This window comes from Populus alba, chromosome 5, assembly GCF_005239225.2.
Source record: "Populus alba chromosome 5, ASM523922v2, whole genome shotgun sequence".
Lineage (NCBI taxonomy): Eukaryota > Viridiplantae > Streptophyta > Magnoliopsida > Malpighiales > Salicaceae > Populus > Populus alba.
Genome location: NC_133288.1, coordinates 13319773 through 13336231, shown reverse-complemented (window position 1 = coordinate 13336231; position 16459 = coordinate 13319773). Strand labels below are relative to the sequence as shown.

At 33.4% G+C, this 16459-nt stretch overlaps 1 protein-coding gene and 1 pseudogene across 1 annotated transcript; one reads left to right on the top strand and one right to left on the bottom strand.

Moving 5' to 3' along the window:
- Positions 1-8074: 8074 nt before the first annotated feature.
- Positions 8075-11706, bottom strand: LOC118042940 (double-stranded RNA-binding protein 1). Its single transcript, XM_035050710.2, has 3 exons — positions 11429-11706; positions 10711-10973; positions 8075-9211 (listed from the first exon to the last, which is right to left on the bottom strand). The coding sequence occupies exons 1-3, from the start codon at positions 11451-11453 to the stop codon at positions 8432-8434; spliced, it is 1068 nt and encodes a 355-aa protein (XP_034906601.1). The 5' UTR covers positions 11454-11706; the 3' UTR covers positions 8075-8431.
- A 646-nt stretch (positions 11707-12352) lies between these two features.
- On the top strand, positions 12353-14675 carry LOC118042943 (protein SICKLE-like; annotated as a pseudogene).
- Positions 14676-16459: the final 1784 nt, after the last annotated feature.

Genomic DNA, 16459 nt, shown 5'->3' with positions numbered 1-16459 from the left:
GCATATTGTAACAAAATGGATGAGGTGGTTGATGATGAGAAATTGATGATTCATTTCTTTCAAGACAACTTGAGTGATGTTGCCCTCACTTGATATATACGGTTGGACAATACAAAGGTTAAAAAATGGAAGGATTTAGTTGATGCATTCATGAGACAATATAACTTCGATATAGACGTGGGCCCTGATTGGTTAAGATTGCAAGCTATGGAGAAGGACAATAAAAATTCCATAAGGGAATACGCCCGAAGATGGAGTGAGGTAGCTACACAAGTTAACCCTCTCATGTTGGAAAAAGAGATGATCAATTTATTTTCCAACACCTTTAAAGCTCCGTACTTTGAATACTTGGTTAAAAGCTCTGCATAACATTTCACTGACCTGGTTGTTATAGCTAAGAGGATTGAACAAGCCATTAGGTTAGGTAAGATTGCTAACCCAACTGAGAAGAACGGTCTCACTTAAAAAGGAAAGGACACTGAAGGTGGTTGTCAGGCACTTATCTTTCCTATAGCTAATTACTTCACACCGACTCCTAGAAATCAACTATCTTGAAGATAAAGCTATGGTGATATTAGGTCGAGAATGGTCTCCATATGACTTCAACTAATTGTTGAAAAGATGCCCTTGTCGAGGAGAATGAATGATTGAAAGATTCTAAAAATTTCAATCAATGATCACTAAATGTTTAGTCCCTTTATATGTTATCATGCCAGTGTTCATGGCTCAAGTTATTGGCATAAGTTCTTTGTTGTTAAACTTCTTTTCCAAAGTTTCAATGAAATAATGAGTTTGTCATTTAATCATGTTTACGACCAAGCATTATTCATTTTCTTGAGAGATTTTTCTTATAAGAACTCATGAATATACTTTGGAAGCCTCGCGCGATCTCGTAGAAGCAATTCATCTCTTTTACCAAAATCAGCTTTCCTATTGGAGTTTTGAAATTTTGCTCTGGCATTTTGATTTCAAAAATAATTTGATGTTTATTCAAAAATGATATTTTTGTCATTCTACTTGTAGAATGAGATATGAATCAAGTAACTCCATCATTGAAGTGACTAAATTATAAACCATAAAAAATAAAAATGAATAAACACCCTTACCCTATGACTCTTGAATCATGTGTTTTTAAATGTATGAATAATGATATGTAGTGAACTCGTTGCTCAAGATTCATGAAATGCATCTTTGCATAGACCAAACCATCATACTATATGAGGTCAAAGTTTATTGATCTTAACTGCTTACGCTTGAAATGAGAAAAGACCATCTTTGTTATTCCTTTCACATTCTGAAATAAGTATATCATTTGCGATCCCTTTTTGAGCCTGAATAAGTTTTCTTTCAAAAAAAAATCCCGACTAGGATCACACCCCACACTGGGGGGGCAAGAGAAAATTTCAATGAGAAACGAGAAGAAAAAAGCCGTGAAAAAAAAAAAGAATAAGAGCTCAAGAAACTCAAATGCTAGAGGGCATGCCCAAATCACTAAAAAAAAGTTACATCTAAGATAAAGTAAGTATGTTCTAGCAAAGCAATAAAAAATAAAAAGCAGTAAATAAAAGAAGAGTGGTAAAAGAAAATATGAATGACATCAAAAGTCAAGTTGTTGATAGTGATCCTCAATCTTTGACACACTGAAACACTCTTTGAGCCTTATGAATCATTTTCTTTCATAGCCAAAAACCACAGCCTACGTTACGTGCCTGTAGAAGTTTTTTCTAATCAAGCAAGCAAGTAACCTAGAACAATAAACAATGCTCTTAAAATATAAAGAATACTTTTTCATAAAATTCATGACATCAAGAACAAACTACTCATTATTATTTATGCTAATAAAAATGAGTGTTAAAAAAGAGACAAGTTTTTCTCATACAAAACCTCGATCTTTTTCTCGAGCCCCCGACTTTGAAAACCAATAAAAACAAAAGGTCATCTCATTATGTATTTTCACCAAAGACCTCATTGCCAAACACAAGAGCAAATAATCTCTTTTCCGAGAAAGAAAATAACCAAGGAGTTGCAAGATTTCAAAAGCAAATATCGAAATAATTTTTGTTTTCAAAATGCAAGATCAAGATTTAAAGATTCATTCTAGACCTATATTCCTTCACCAAACTGAAAATGAGAGAAATGAGAGAATGGCCTATTAAAACCATTATTTGTCTAAGTCGCTAACAGAGCACACTTAGGGGCAATGACCAATACAAGGGGGCAAGATTGTGTTTAGAAGGAAAAATTCTAGAAAAGGAGATGTTAATTTCCTTCAACAAGATAAGGGGGCATTTTGGTTTACAAAATACAACTTGATCTTTTCAGCTAGTGACACCAAATATTTTTAGCAGTGAGATGAGGGGTAATGTGTGATCCTCTCAACTTATTTGACGAGATAGAAAATCTTTAGCAAGCAAGTGGGTCACGATGAGCACCACAAAGGCTGAGTTATGCAAACAAATTTGGAAATAGATTTACATGGGCCAACTCGAGTGGGCTAAAAGTCAAGCGACAAAGAGGACCCAAATCAGAGGTAACAAGTCCTCATCAATCAAGCAACAAGAAGACTAAGAAGAAATGGGGATCTATATTTCAAGTCAGGTAAAGATGTATGTATATCATCTAAACTTTGAGATATTGGACAATGAGTTTTGCAAATTTCATAAGAGAAAATTCTGGCAAAATCCATCAAGTGGAAGGCCAACTTGAAATGGCTAAGATTGAAATTGCTTTTGAAAAATTTTCAACTTGGGCAAGCCGCCTATGAGAATTAGGCCATCTAAAAAAAAATCTCTATATTTTTCAACAACCTTTCATTTTCCATTCCAAAGGTAGTGCGTTTCCTACACTGGCTCATTTTGAGTGCGCCTTCAAGCCCTCACCTCATTTCTTTTTTAGTACGCATTCGAACCCTCGACCATTAAAGGTAGTGTGTTTCCTACCCTACCTCCTTTTAAGTGCGCCTTCGAGCCCTCACCTCGTTTCTTTTCGAGTGTGCCTTCGAGCCCTCAACCATTAAAGGTAGTGTGTTTCCTACCCTACCTCTTTTTTAATGCGCCTTTGAGCCTTCGACCATTAAAGGTAGTGCGTTTCCTACCCTACCTCCTTTTGAGTGTGCCTTCAAGCCCTCACCTCATATCTTTTTGAGTGCGCCTTCGAGCCCTCGACCATGAAAGGTAATGCATTTCCTACCTTACCTCCTTTTGAGTGCGCCTTCGAGCCCTCACCTCATTTCTTTTCAAGTGTGCCTTCGAGCCCTCGACCATCAAAGGTAGTACGTTTCCTACCCTACCTCCTTTTAAGTGCGCCTTCAAGCCTTCATCTCATTTCTTTTCGAGCACGCCTTCGAGCCCTCGACCATTAAAGGTAATGCATTTCTTAACCCTACCTCCTTTTGAGTGCGCCATCGAGCCCTCATTTCCTTCCGAACGTGCCTCGGAGCCCTCATTTCCTTCGAGCTTCCATCTCTTGAATAGTGTGCCTTTGAGCCCTATCATGTCATCTTTTGAAAAATCCTCATATTTCTCCACTAGGCAGGTAACCCATTACAATGTGACCATCCTGAAAAATCCTCGTATTTTTCCACTAGACAGGTAACCCATTACAATGTGACCATCTGGGCATGTAACCCATTATAATATGACTATCCTGAAAAATCCGTGTATTTTTCTACTGGGCATGTAACCCATTACAATGTGACCAACATGAAAAATCCTTGTATTTTTTCACTGGGCAGGTAACCCATTACAATGTGACCATCCTGAAAAATCCTTGTATTTTTCAATCATCGGGCAGGTCGCTTGGAACAATTAGACCACTCGCGAAATCCTTTTCGCATTTTATTCTTTATCGTGCAGGTCGCCTAGAACAATTAGACCACTCACGAAATTCTTCGTGTTTCTTTTATCATCAGGCAGGTTGCACAAAACAATTTGATCCATTAAAAAAAAAAAGTGGGCCGTCTTCCAAGTGACTTGTTCTTTTTGTAAAAGTCATATGTCAATCTACTATTTTCAAAAATTTTCAAGACTCTAAAAAAAAATTAAAAAGTTCTTTATGTATCTATTTTTCTTTATAAATTTACTACACAAAGCTAAAAAAAATGAAAATTTTCAATATCTTTGCATTGTAAATATTATAAAGAGGGGACAACTGTCATAACCTAATTTTTGAATAAATAATACAAAATGAATGGATAAAAAAATATTTGAAAATGGGGTTAAAACAACACAAATTCAAAATTCAGGGATGAAATTATTATATTTGAAAGTGAATTGGTTAGAAATTGAAGGATTAATAAGTTTGGAAATTTAATTAAAATTTGGATTAGTTTAATTAATGAAATTAGAAAAATTAATAAGTTTGTGGACTTAATTAAGCTTTGATTTAATTAATTAAATAAATTCAGGGATTTAATTGAAATTAATCCAAGGGTAAAATTAAAACTTTATTTGATTAAGGGACCCAATTGATACAGGGACCAAATTGAAAGTAGTCAAACGGTGCCGTTTGCAATACTGTTCATCATCCCGTCTGTTTCGTGCGGATGGCAGCCGATTCAACAGGAAAATCACAGTGCATCCGATCCAAATCGTGACCATGTCTTCTGCCACGATCCCATTCGTGGAGGTGATGGTTTTTGAAGCTCTCCGGCCTTATAAAAGGCAGGGCAGAGCAGAGAACTGGGGAGGATTTTGGGGATCGAAAAATCGACCCAGAAACAAGAGGAAAAACGGAGGGACAAAAGCCAGAGAACAAAAACCCAGAACACAAGGAGGAAACAGGGGCGAGAACCAGAGAAAGCTCCCGCAGCACCAGCCTTACCCTCATAGTCTTCGTCCAGAGCAGGGGAATTTGAAAGCAGAGACCAAAAGTTTTTCTTCCCAAACACAATCTCAAAGGGGAAAAAAAAAAGGAAAACAAAGAGGAAAGCAAGCAAAAAAAAAAAAAAAACAGAGCAAGAGGTGGCAGCGTCTAACATCAACTTCACCGCTCCTCCAGCATATCAGGTAAGCCATCTTTCTCCTCCTGCTTTGCTTCATTCTCCAAATAAAGAGCACATTGCACTATTCAAGTGAATTTTAATTCACTTGAACAGTGAGCAACACGCGTGAATTCACGCGTGTTGCTGTGCCTAGCCGGCCAACCCAACTCAAAAAAAAATAAAAAAATAAAATGTGTATGCATGAATAAAAATAATATAAATTTATTGGTTTATTCACTGACACCAGAGTCAGGAATAAAAATACCGGTTTAAATTTATATTATTCATTGTATTTTATTTTTATTTAGCAAGAAAAATAAAAATAAAAATATGTGCATGCATAAAAATAAATTTTTTTATTTGTTTATTCACTGACACTAGAGTCAGGAATAAAAATATTGATTTAAATTTATTTTATAGTTACGTAATATTTACTAGTGCTAGAGTTGGAAGTATTCGTAGTTGAATATTCACTAGCGCTAGAGTTAGAAATACTATAAGCAAATCATCATAGAATAAACTAATAAATGTTTAGCAATTTAAGACAAAACCGGCAATGCAGTCTGCCTCAGGCAAAACGTTTAAGGAGTGATAATATCTTTCCTTTTACGTAACCAGTCCCGAACCATAAAATCTCTGTTGACCAGTTAGGGTTCCCAGTGACTATAATACTAGGTAGAGACTCCTTAAACAAGACCATTCCCTATCAAAGAATAGAATGCCAAAAATCCATTTTTTTCCATGGTATACCAAATTTTTAAGGCCGCCGCGATATCGGGTGCGACACTGATAATTGGATTGAATTAGAATTTTACTAGGAGTTTCCAGACATACTTTTCTATGTTTTTTTTTTTAAAAAAAAAATTTAGGTCAATTGGATGGCTAAAAGGCATCGTGATACAGGTTAGAAGATGCAATATGAATTTTATTATTTGTTGTTTTTTGACTTGTGAACCTCTTATTTGAAGAGGGAAAGTCCTAATAATGCAAGAATATTTCAAAAGCTAATTTTGGGACTTTTCCTACTTCTATAAAGAAATTAGAGGGAATCAATTATTATAAAGATTTCCATGCATATTTGGGAGAGTTAAAGTCGTTTTTGAGATGAATTTTTCTATTGCATAGTTTTATATTAACAAACATAATTTTCAATCCGACCATTAGATTAATCTAAAATTTTAATAAAAGTTTCCAAAGGTTTTGTTTTATATCCAGTTAGATTTTGTAGGTCAACCAGGAACCGGACATTGAGAAGGCATTGTGATAAGATCTAGAAGCTACCATGTAGGATTTGTATTGATTTTTTTGTTGATTTAAGACTCTTTTTTCTATTTTATTTAGAACTATTTTATTATTTTTCCAAACTTGTTTAGGATTTTTCTACCTAGTATAAATAAGGTTATTTATCATACATTTAGGTTTTTGCTTAGCAAGCATAGATTATTTAATAAAATTGATGTTTTGCTTGGAACAACATGTTTTTCTCTTTATTTAAATAAAGAACAATCAAATTTATCATAGTATAACTGACTTTGTGACATTCTACCTTATACTTCTCATTCACAATTCACTAATCTTTTGGTGGAGGTTCATTTTAATAGTTTTAGTGTCTTGTATCAGACAATCAATGTGTCACACTTCTTATTATATTTAGTTTTTGGCTTTCTGGGATTGTGGCAATCATGATTGTGGGTTACAATATCTTTATATCATGTTCTAATCTCATGACTCGAGTTGCTAGTTAACTAGGTTGACCCGATTTGACTTTGTTATTTTTATGTTATTTTTTAATTGGGTTTCATGATTTTTTTTTATCACTTTTTATATGATTATCCAAATTTTATAACTCAGGTCACATGTTAACTCAATTCATTTTCTTGAGTTTTTCTTTAATTGAATATTTCTTTTTCAATTTTGCCCTCCAATAACCCAATTTTTAATTTTTTTAGGTTTTTTTTTTATCGATTTTAACTTTCAACATTGAATTTGTTGAAAATAAAGCTTCATATTTTATTTTATTATGCTTTTTATAAAGTTTTCTTGGTCTCCTAAATTAAGGAGTAAGTTTAACAGCTTAACATAAGTTATCCTGAGTTGTTTTTTAGTATTTATTTATTGATTTTTCTTCAATTTCATTCTTCAACGTTGGATCAATTGAAAATAGAAGGTTTTTTTTTTTTTTTTAATTTTCTTTCTATAAAATTATCTCAATCTAATGAATTTAATTTTTTTTCCTCAATTTTAATTTTTAATATTAAATCTATTTGAAATGAAGTTTTATAATATTTTTTTGATAGGGTTTTTCTGATCTCACATTTTATATTACAAATTTAACAAATTAACACAAGTTGATTTAATTTTTTAAAATATTTTATTATTCAATGTTACCTAAAGATAAGTAGTCATTTGCAACCATAAATTTCTTTTTTTCTTAGGCCTGAACTCCACGCTTTACCGGACTATAATTGATGGCTGAGAGCCATCCTCTCAGTCCTAAACGAGCATGGATTGCATTCTATTATGCCACTTTTTAAAGAATATTTAAGCCTTTTATATTTATATTTATAAAACTAATATACACAAGTTTTAAGGAAAATTAACATAAATATCAAATGAAAATAAAATATATTTTTTATTTATTGTTAATTTTTTTATGATATTTTCTAAAACTAAATATTCTAAATGATCAAAACATAATTTTATTGATTTAAAATTGCTTTTCAAATCATAATAAATTTTTAATTAAAAAACCATAATTTTGATAAATAATAAAATATACATATATTAATAACACAAAAAAGAATTTTAGCTTAAGAAATACATTTTTTCGATTTAATTTAAATTCAGAGTGTGTGCATGTCTGTGCGCAGGCGCGTATTCAATCTTGTGATCAAATAACTAGCTAATAATAGAAAAAATCATGTTCCATAAAAATAAAAAAAATCGTAAATAAGAAATATAAATTTTAACAGGAAAAATATATTTTTTCCCAGAACCTAAATCATTGAAATTTGTATAAATATTTATTTTAGTTTCAAAAATAAAAAAATTTCAGAAATTGTGTCGGGCATCGTGTGGGGGTTATTACTAGCATTTACCAAAACAATTCTCGCAGTTCAAATCCATATACCTGGGGAGAATAGAAATGCTTCATAGTTCATAGAACCACTCACCCCCGTTAAAAAGATACATGCACGCAGATGGAGCCGCGGCAAGGATGCCAGATATTGTTATCACATTTCCATGTCTAATCCAATATTTTAGGACAATTTAATCAACCAGTGTACCTGAAATTTTCGTAGTGTTAATCTATTGATACTCTCAGAAACTTCTAGTTCTACACCTATAATCTCAAAATACCAGCTCCACGCAACTGCAGCTAAAACCCAATAAATTTCCAGTTTGTCCTACTCTTGGCTCGCACTAATTTCAATTCTCTCTTTGTAGGTTTTAAGCATTTGAAGCCCCTATCTGAGTGAGCACAGGATTGTTTGCCATTGAAGTAGCCTCTATAATTCCAGTAACCTTACCTGTTCCTGCATTAGACTCAGCTGATATTTCTGCACCAGTCCCATGACTGCTTTGATTAAAATTTGGAGATGCTGACTGTCCACTTCCAGGATTACCAGAGTCGTTGGAAGTCAAAGCAACTTTAGTATCAGAAGTTTCTCTCTCATTCAAGTCAGTGTCAGGCTTTCCATCATGGGAAGTCATCGTTGTTCCCATTGCTAGAGGTTTGCAATTTGCTCCTCGGATGATAGAACCATCAGTTTGATCTGTTTCTGATCCAGATTGACCATCCATAGTATCCAAGTTTTCAGTAAGTTCACTTTGAGCATTGTCTATCCTATCCCCGGAGGGTTTGTTTTTCAACCTTTTCTTTTTAAACCGGGCCTTCTTAGGCTTGGGAATATTTGCCATCTCCTCTTGTACACTAGTCTCAACTCCCCTCTTTCTACATGGAATTACTGTTAATTGAAAGTTGCCACTTGGTTTATCAGATCCAATCGATTGGATTACTAACAAAGCAGTTCTAGCAGCTTTGATCTCCGCTTCTTTTTTGGTTTTTGCTGATGCTCCAATATACCGAGTCCCCCCAATCTCAACAGTACATTTAAAAACGAGCCCTCGACCTGGTGTTTCATCCTTTTGGCACTCATACAGCGGAATTGCATAATTCATCTTTTGTGCATACTCCTGAAGTAGATTCTTGCATAATCCTGTTTCGTGCTGAAGAGGAAAAACAATAACAGTCAAATGTGAGAAAAACACATGAGAGCACTATGAATAGTTCAGTTTTTTCCAGACAAGGGTAATTTTAAATCTTATTTCTTAAAACATGGTAGTTTTAAACCTATTTCCTAAAATAAGGTAGTTTTTGCCATATAAGCATAAAAATATATAATTATTATTTATGCGGATTAAAGAGATAAAGGTAAATTTAATGCAATTTAATAATATAAATTTCACCTTAATCTCTCCAATTCTTCACTTAGTTCCCTTTTAGCATGTATTTAACTTTTTATTCTTTGTTTTTATTTTCTATTTTATCTTTTAATTTCACCAATTGTTTTGTTTTCCATTTCGCTAAAACAAGTTGGAATAGAATCTAACTCCTTTCCCCATATCTCTTCTACAAAAAAACACAACCTAAAGTACAATCTCTACTCATTTGGGAAATTTAACAAATAAATTGAATGCAAAAGATAGATCCTAATTTTTGTAACTTGTCAATTCCTAAGCCTAGAAATATTTTGGAATTCTAAATCTAGAACTTTATCAAGTCCCAACCATAATTGATTTATGAATATTTTTTCAAAAGCAATGTATGCATTTTTTTCATTGACAACTTAGCAATTGAAAATATCTTCTAACAGATCAAATGGTATCCATCAATAGCTAACACACAAATCTAATACAACTCAAATCACTTCAAGGAAAGTAGAGATCCAGAATTTCTCATTACAAACGAACTCAGTGGTTCTTAGGGATAAAGGACTAACAAAAGAAGAAAAGATGTTAAATTTTATTTCAACTTAACAGCCATTAGCTGATGAACGCATCCTTTCTGGATTGCAAGATGATTTGAATTTGAGAAATGGAAGACAAAAAGAGGCTTCCTACTAAAAATTAAAATTTTCTGTTCTAAAAGATTGTTCTTTAGGCCAAAAAAACACACACATGACATGTACATATGATAGAGCCTATGTGGCAAAAAATACCCCAGTTTGGTAAATACAATTTAAACTACTTTATTATGGTAAAAGAGTTTTCAACTTCCTTGTTTTGGGAAAAATAGTTAAAGAGCAACAATAATTACCAACTGAGATTACACATGATAAAGCAATAACTTCATCAAGGAGACAGAAGCAGTTGCGAAAGCCAAAAGAATTTAACACTCAACGAATAAGTCCATTCAAAAACCAGAAGGCAAAAAGTAACAATTGGAATGACAATGGCTACCCTAATATTTAGTTGCATTAAAGCTGCTTGGGAAAATTGCGCCTTCAAAAAGTCCAGTCAAGGTCTTTTATGCTACAAAATTAACTAGCATTGAAGTAGAAGAATGTTTAACACAACTTCAAATCTAAAGTCCCATGCTTTAAAAATCTTTATAACATAAAGAGTGAATCAAAGGAATGAACTTTTATGTTATATCAGATGGTACATAATATTATGAAACCGAAAGGAAGATAGAAGATTCATTATTTGGTAGAATATAAACTTACAACAGGTTGAGAAGTGGATTCATTAATTTGGCCAGCTTTAGCCAACTCCACAAGAGCAACCTCAGCAGCTGATTGCTCTGCCGCCTTCCGATTGAAAAAACCAGGTAAAGAATCATATCTAACTTCCTTCACAATCACTGTCGACCTGAAGGATGGCTCATGAGAAGGGCCTTCTTTGATTGTCTCATATACAGGAGTAGGCAAGCCTGCCTTTTGTGCATACTCCTGCAATCTACTCTTGAACACATAGCAATTGGATACACCTGAAAGAAAAATGAAAAAACAAAATATAAGCCTCTCACATTACATGAACATATTCAGTAAAATGTCTCACTAACAAATAATTTACCTACCCATATGCTAGCATCTTAATTTAACAAGAAGTACAATTAGTTCAGCTTACCAAAAACTTTAAAATAACGCAAGCAGCCAATGGTCTTCCTCAAGAATATCATAATCAACATTTCATTTCTTTTATTATTAAATAAGACTAAGGATATTCTCTCCTTGTATTTAATTATAAGCAGCATTTTAACTTTAGTTGATTTTTTTAAAAAAATACAAAATTAACTTAAAAAAAAAAAAAAAAACCTAGAAATTAAATTAAATTAAATAACCAGCTTATAAAACATTATCCCTCATACACACAAACCTAGAAATAATAATAAAAAAAAAAAAGATCTCAAAAAAATCCAAGAGCTCAAGAAAATACATGTACCTGAGAATCCGTCGTTGGTGGGCATGGTTATTATACTTATTCGCTCTCTCAGTTAGTGTTTGGTCTCCAGAAGATTGATTGCAAGAACAAGTGTGATAATAAGCTTCGATCAAAAGATGATTTTGTTGCTTTCTTCTACTTTGTAGATGGCAAAACAAGTGGTTGGAGACAGTAGGGTAGCTTCTGCAATGGATACTGGCTGCGATTTTTTTGCAAAAAGAAACTCGCATGGACAGTTTGCTTTGGTAGGTGAGAGAAATCATAGCCGTTCGATTAGAGGGTTTTACAGATATTTCTTCGACAAAATCAATCTCAAAACATCGGTCCAAAATGGGCCCAGCCGACGACCAGTTATCCTAATTCCTTATTGGAATGCAATGATCCACTTCTAAATTAGATTGGGCTTTCAAATCCATTTTCAGCCGAACAGGTTCTTAGCTGCCCGACCGAAACCCGCCCGCCGAGAAAAACACTGTTCCTTAGTCTGTTTGATTTTGTTCAATATTTTTGAGACTTTTTAAATTTTTTAGTTTTAAATTAATTTTTTTTATATTTTTTAATATATTAATTTAAAAAATAAAAAATATTATTTATATATTTTTAAATAAAAATATTTTGAAAACCAACACAAATTAATTTTAAAAAACCACCAACTACTTAACACTAAATTTTTGCTCGCTTGTTATTCTAAGTGTTTAATTATTTTTATATTTTAAAAATATTTTTAAAAGTTTTTTTATTTTTTATTTTAAATTATTTTTTTAATGTTTTTATATTAAAATAATTTTTAAAAAATATATATTATTTTAAATCATTTGAAATTACTCTTAACTGACACGGCATCTAGAGCTACAATCTCTCGTTTTTAGGGTTTATTAGCAACAGTAATAGCTCTCAATTTCAGGTACTTAGTCTCCTATTTAGAGAATTTTTGTATAGATATCTTCTTCTTCTTCTTCTTCTTCTTTGTGATTGAGATTACTTTTCCATCTTTGAATTTCATTGGGATTTAGCTATTTATTTACAAAGCATTATTTCTGTTTAAAATTTTGGTTTGGTTTGGTTAATTGATCATTTTAGGGTTTAATGGGTGAAGTCTTCTTTTTACAACTAATAATTATAACCAGTAGGATGTTTTTACAACTAATGTTTATAACCATTAGGTTAAATGGAGAATTCAGAAAAAAGAAGGGAAAGATTGAAAGCAATGCGCTCAATAGCTGCTGCACAGGCTGAAACTTCTAATAACGTTGAAACTTCTGCTCCACCAGGTTTGCTTGCTTACCCGCTTCTTGAGACCCCTACAACTCTGCTTGCACAGGGGGAGTCCAGTGCGATTGCAAGGTTTGATTTTTATACAGACCCTTCAGTAACATTTTCCGCTAACCGGAAGAGTGTTGTTGGTAACCTGGCTGCACGGAGTTATTTTACATTTCCAAGCAATAATTCTTCTGTGCCCCAGTTGTAATCTCCCCATCCAGGTAGGGTACTGCTTTTCCAGATTTTTTGTTCAAACAACTATGGAAACGATTCGTGTTGAATTTTTGTTGATTGGAATGTTAACAAATAAAAGGATCATGGTGATGTTACTTGTTGTGATCTTTTCTTTATTAGAGTGTGAAGAAGATTTTGACTACTTCAGTAACTTTTAAACTGGTTCAATGTAAAGAGTGTTACTTTTTCTACAAACATATTGCAATTTTCTTGGCGACTGACACTTTCTATATATTATAGTTGTCATGTGGAGGTTTAGAGATGTTGAATAGACTTCAAACTCACTCTTGGCTGCCTTCAGCTCAAGGGGCATTCAATTGAAGGTGGCCGAAAAGCCTTTGGGAGGTGTTATTTTGCTGTTGGGAAAATTTTAGTAGATCATTATTGTTGCCTTGTAGTTGAGTTGAGAACTTGGCTGCATAAAATCATTAGGAAATGTTGTGCGTTGAAGGGATTTTTTTAGGACATGCTCTAAGCTCGTTTAAAATGTTTAGATGATAATTTTTTTCTTTTGGTTGATGGTGATTCAAAAAAAAAAAAAAAAAAAACCTTCGTTTATACCCTGTTGCTCTATCAGGGTGGTAGATAATCGGCAGAAATTTGTCATAATCTCCTCTTCTTGGCAGGTCAAAGGAACCTTGAACTGACTCCCTCTCATGCTTATCAAATGCAAAACAGCTATTCACATGCGAATCAAATGCAAAGCAATCATTTACCCAACCAGAGAATGTATCGAGGGCAAGGTCCAGATCACAATGCTGCTTCCTATAGAAGCCCGAGAGGTTTTTCTGGTCCTTTTCCCATGAATCAAGGAGCTCCTCCTGAAATGTGGACTGGACCAGGTGGCCCAGCTAGCTATTTTAGCTCTACTCTTCACGGAGGACTGTCCTGTCCATATCCCATTCGTCAAGGGAATCCTGGCTTTGGGCCAGTAGGGAGCAGCCCGTCCCCTGTTTCAGGGTATGGAGGGAGTCCAGCTATTTCACAGACAGGCCAGGGGAACTGGCATAGCAGTTCAGGTTTTGGACAGAGTGGTGGAAGAGGACAAGGTTTTCGTTCTCGTGGCTTTGCACCAAATGAAGCACAGGAGCCAGAATGTTTTTATGACAACTCGATGGTTGAAGACCCATGGCAGCATCTAGAACCTGTTTTGTGGAGTGGACAATAATTTGAATGGACTTGGCTCTTCAAATTCCTGGCTTCCAAAATCAATTAGCATGAAGAAATCAAGAGTTGCAGAGTCTTCTAACAAGTCCACTTCTGGACTAAGCCTCGCAGAATACCTTGCTGCCTCACTCAATGAAGTGGCCAATGATGCACCCAGTGTATGACTGCCGCTCTTGGAATGCCTCTTTGCCTGCGGTAGCAAACTTGGTACCGAGTTGCTGTTATTCCAAACGAAGAGGTAAAGGAACCACTGCCAAGCCTAAGAGTCATCTATGAGATCATAGCTGGAGGATGGCCTTAATTCGGCTACCTTTAAATGCTGAAGGCACCACTCCAGAAAGTTTCCTGCAACCCAATAAAAAAGAAATTTTTCTAAATTTGCTCAACTTGTTACCAGCTGTCAGCACACGAAACCCCATGTAACGCCAGTAACATAGTTCCCCAACATTTGGTTGACTCGCTGTACTATATTGGAAATTTCTGTGACACTTGGACGAGCTTCTTTTATTTAAATCTTGTTATGCGCCGACCTCCTGGGACAGGGAGGAGCGCTGGACATAGCTTTTTAAAGAAAGAATTGCGACAACGTACTATCTGAATTGCGAAAAATTTTGGGTTAAAATTTGTAGAACCAAGTCAATATTTAACTTATAGTTCATTATAAAATCTAATTAATCTAATTTATTAATATAGCTATAGCTAGGTGTTCATAGAGGAAACCTGTTATTTTATTACAGGGTAATTGTTTAGAGGTTTTATACCTACTAGTTGTATTAAACACAGTTTCTTAGAGGTTTTATACCTACTAGTTGTATTAAACACTCTTTGAAATGCATAATGCATAATTGGATATCCAGTCTTTGAAGTTTTGAAGTTTAGGTGACATGTATAACATCACACATGCAACATTCTCATAGTTATTAACATGTCATAGCATGCTCATTAAGAGGGAAGAGGGATTATGTTTTCAAGAACATATAATTTTTTTTGTTGCTTGAGAACAATTCTCACATTGCGGTACTAGATTAGAGAGTTTGGTTCAATCAATTTATTAACATAAAAAATATCATGTACGGATACGTTGCTATTCATTCTTGATCTATCATCCTATTCATATAAAGAAAATGAATGTTAATTCCATGCATACATGTTTAAAACCACATTTATATAAGGTTCTTAATTATAATTTGATCTTCCACTATTTTTTTGCAAATTAATAATCACCTTTATTAATTCAAGAAATCTCACTTATATCTCCTAGTGAGTTAGGATCTTCTTTAATTTATATGATCTTAAGTAACTTAACAAATTAAAATAACTTAAATTAGGTAGATAACACAGCCTATTAATCACATATTTATGTGTGACTATTAGATCAATAAGTAAACCCCTAACCTAAAAATCTATAAACCAGTATTAAATAAGGTAATTTCCATCTGGAAAATAATAAAAATTAAAAGAAAATCATTGCAATTAGAGGTAAAAGTATAAATTCATGGGTGAAAATATTGACGGTCAGAACAAACCCGCACTTAATAACATAATTCGTAGCCTAAAAATAATAAAATTTAGAGAAATTTTATTATGACTAGTGTTGTAAGTATTCAATATGAAACCTGAATGAAATGATAACAATTTTATGTGTGCGAAAGATACTAACAGACATGGATTTGACAAAAAATACACCTAAGACAAAAGATGAATGACATTTTCATAAATAAAAACAAACTCCTCACTCCCATTTAAAGCTTGAAGCCGACAACTTAGAGTAGGAAGAAATCTTGGGTTTTCTTTTTCTTCTCCTTTATTTTCGTCAAAATCTCTCATTTGTGGTGACATGAAGATTGAAACCTAAGTGATTATACTAAAGAAAACCCAAACAAATTAGAAAACAAAATCAGAGAGAGAGGGGTTGGAAGTTTGTTTGCCTAGAGGGAGAAAATAATGAATTTAAAGGGAATAAAAATATTGATTGATGATGCAACCATATTATTTGATAGTTTCACCTACATTTAACTAGTGTTTTGCATATTTTTTTTTTATATAAAATGCCTTGATATTCTTTATTTTATGTTTTGGAGGCACTTTTGGATGAAAAATGCAAAAATAAGTAAATTGGAGGTAATTGATAGATTTGACATTTAGTCAATATTTTGTACAGAGCATGAGCTCTAGAGATCAAAATAAAGTGATTCCAGTGGCATTAAAAAGATAACATCCACACCTTTCTGGACATCAAACACAAGAAAATAAAATAAGAAAGAGCATGTAAATTATAGCCTTCAAAGTCAAATCTCATAATCTGTCAAGGTTGACCTTTGTCCATTCCAACTTGCATATCTTGAGCTATAGAAGTCCATTTGATATAAA